The sequence below is a fragment of the Nanorana parkeri genome, unplaced genomic scaffold (genome assembly GCF_000935625.1).
Source record: "Nanorana parkeri isolate BGI_ZX_2015 unplaced genomic scaffold, ASM93562v1 scaffold231, whole genome shotgun sequence".
In the NCBI taxonomy this organism is placed as follows: domain Eukaryota; kingdom Metazoa; phylum Chordata; class Amphibia; order Anura; family Dicroglossidae; genus Nanorana; species Nanorana parkeri.
In genome coordinates, this window is record NW_017306499.1 from 316,837 (window position 1) to 319,507 (window position 2,671).

General features: G+C 37.8%; 1 protein-coding gene across 1 annotated transcript in view; it reads left to right on the top strand.

The window, feature by feature from the left end:
* DNAH12 (dynein axonemal heavy chain 12) overlaps positions 1-2,089 on the top strand; it is a 98,556-nt gene extending 96,467 nt beyond the window's left edge. Inside the window, 1 exon segment of the mRNA XM_018556271.1 lies at positions 1,888-2,089. Coding sequence (XP_018411773.1) covers positions 1,888-2,078 — 191 coding nt within the window. The 3' untranslated portion in view covers positions 2,079-2,089.
* Positions 2,090-2,671: the final 582 nt, after the last annotated feature.

The following is a 2,671-nucleotide window of genomic DNA, read 5'->3' on the forward strand; positions in this document are numbered from 1 at the left end:
TAAATAATAATGAGAGATGAGCAAAGAAAAGATCACAACATGAAGATAGAGCTTTTATAGGATGATGGAGAGGAAGAAAGGTAGGACAGATGTAGATTGTATAGCAGAGTAGAAGGACATTGTCCTATTTTACTTTCTCATGCAATGAGTATGAGGACAAACTAGACATTATATTACACAAAGTTCGAAGCCGAGGAAGAAATGAAAGAGGGCATGAGTGGTGGTAGTGGAAGGCAGTAGAGTTGGTTAGAAAGGTAGTAATAGACTGAAGAATTGATTAGGAGATTGTATAGTGGGGAGGAAAAAGATAGTAGAACTGGTTAGGAAATAGTGCCTGGGGTAAAGTAGCAGATATTAAAGTTGGGTTGGTGACAATATAATGAAAATGTAGACAGTAGTAGGGATGGTTAGTAGAAAGTGCAGTTGGCAGACCAAAGATAGTAGAGTTTACTAGCAGCTATTCCAGGGGATGAAGTTGCAGATAGCAGAGCTTATTGGAAACAAGTATAGTAATGGAGCAAAAGATAGTCAACTTAATTAGAGGATAGACCACTCAGAAGGTTGAAGATATTAAAACCTGTTAGAAAATGGTACATTGGGGAAATAGATGTTAGTACTTGGAAGATATTACAGGTGGTAGTACAGGTGGTTAGAAGGCAGTACAGTGACAAAATAGAAGATAGTACTTATTAGATATTACAACGAAGAAGTGGAGAATGGTACAGGTGGTTAGAAGGGAGTACAGTGGAGAAGTAGAAGATAGTAGAATTAAAAGCTATTACATGGATGAAATAGAAAATAGTACAAATAATTAGAAGGACGTACAGTGGGGAATTAGAAGATAGTTCAGATAGTTAGAACTGAGTACTAAGAAGAGGATAGTATAGATGGTTAGAACTGAGTACAGTGGGGAAGTAAAACATCATATAGGTTGTTAAAAGGTAGTACAGTGGGGAACTGGAAGATAGTACAGATATAATTTAGTACAGTAACCAAGTAGAGGGTAGTACAGATGGTTAGAAATGAGTACAGTGTGGAAGTAGAAGATCATATAGGTTGTAGAGGAGAGCACAGATGGTTGGAAAGAAGGACATTTGGGAGGAGATAAAAGTATAGGTTGTTAGAAGCAAGTACACATGGGAAGCAGAAGATAGTACGAATGGTCAGAAGGGAATACAGTGGGAAAGATAGTATGGATGGTTGGAAATGAGTACAGTGGGAAAGTAAAAAATATTAAAGGTCGTAGGAAGGGAGTACAGTGTTGAATTAGAAGATAGTGGAGTCGTTCAGAGGTTAACACAGATAGCTGGAGTTGAAGATGAACCCTATGAAAATAGTAGAGAGGTAATAGAGGAAGACAACCAAGTGAGCAAGACAGAGATAATGTTGGGAACTAGAAGGTGGCTTACTGGAAGGTATATCACTGGAAGGTGGATCACTGGAGAGAATGTAGATCACTGGAAGGTGGATAACTGGAGAGAATGTAGATCAATGGAAGGTGGATCACTGGAGAGAATGTAGATCACTGGAAGGTGGATCACTGGAGAGAATGTAGATCACTGCAAGGTGGATCACTGGAGAGAATGTAAATCACTGGAAGGTGGATCACTGGAGAGAATGTAAATCACTGGAAGGTGGATCACTGGAGAGAATGTAGATCACTGGAAGGTGGATCACTGGAGAGAATGTAGATCACTGGAAGGTGGATCACTGGAGAGAATGTAGATCACTGGAAGGTGGATCACTGGAGAGAAGTGCATAGTAGCATGTTTTATAAGTAAATCAGAATAAATTAAAACACTGAAGAGAATTAAAGAAACATAATTTAGTCACAGAGTACCTTGAAAATGTATACGTAATCCATGCCCAATATTTTTGTGTCTCTAGGTAAAAAATCTGAAATAAAGAAGACCAAGTCCTATGTGTGTCCTCTCTACAAGACCAGTGAACGAAAGGGAACCCTGTCCACCACAGGCCACTCCACCAACTTTGTCATTGCTATGCTGCTGCCAATAGACAAACCAGTACAACATTGGATAAAGAGAGGGGTTGCCCTCCTCTGCCAGCTCGATGACTAAGAACACACTCACCAGCATATTTCATAGAAGAAGAGGATATGTTGCCCCAGAGCTATCTACCAGATCTCATCTTTCATTTTTCTACTGCAAGTTTGAGAAAACAAGTGCAGTCAAAACCATATTGGCTTTTATGGCAATGCAAAGTCATTCAGAGTCCTTTTCCTAGTATACCCAAATTTAATTTCTTTGTTCATATGTATGAAAAAATATGCTGACATCACCTTATCGTGTAATGTATTATCTACTTTTATAATCTTGTGTAATTATTTGATATTGTTTATGATCCTTATTATAATTAAACTCTAAAGTAATTTATAAAAAGTGCATATGTACAGCAGTCTAGTACAGTAGTCTAGTACATGTCAGACAATCAGACTTGTTTAACAAGGCAGCATAAAGAGCAGTGAGGAAAAGCAAAGTACAGTTACCCATAGCAACATATAAAGTTTTTGTTTACTGTGTTTATATCAGTTTATTAGCGATTTTTGACTGGCTGCTATAAGTTACTGCACCTTAAACATTTTCATTGTTTTTTGCCCTGCTTCACTGAATAAGACCAAATTATAAAGTACCATTGGTATTTCACTTTAAAG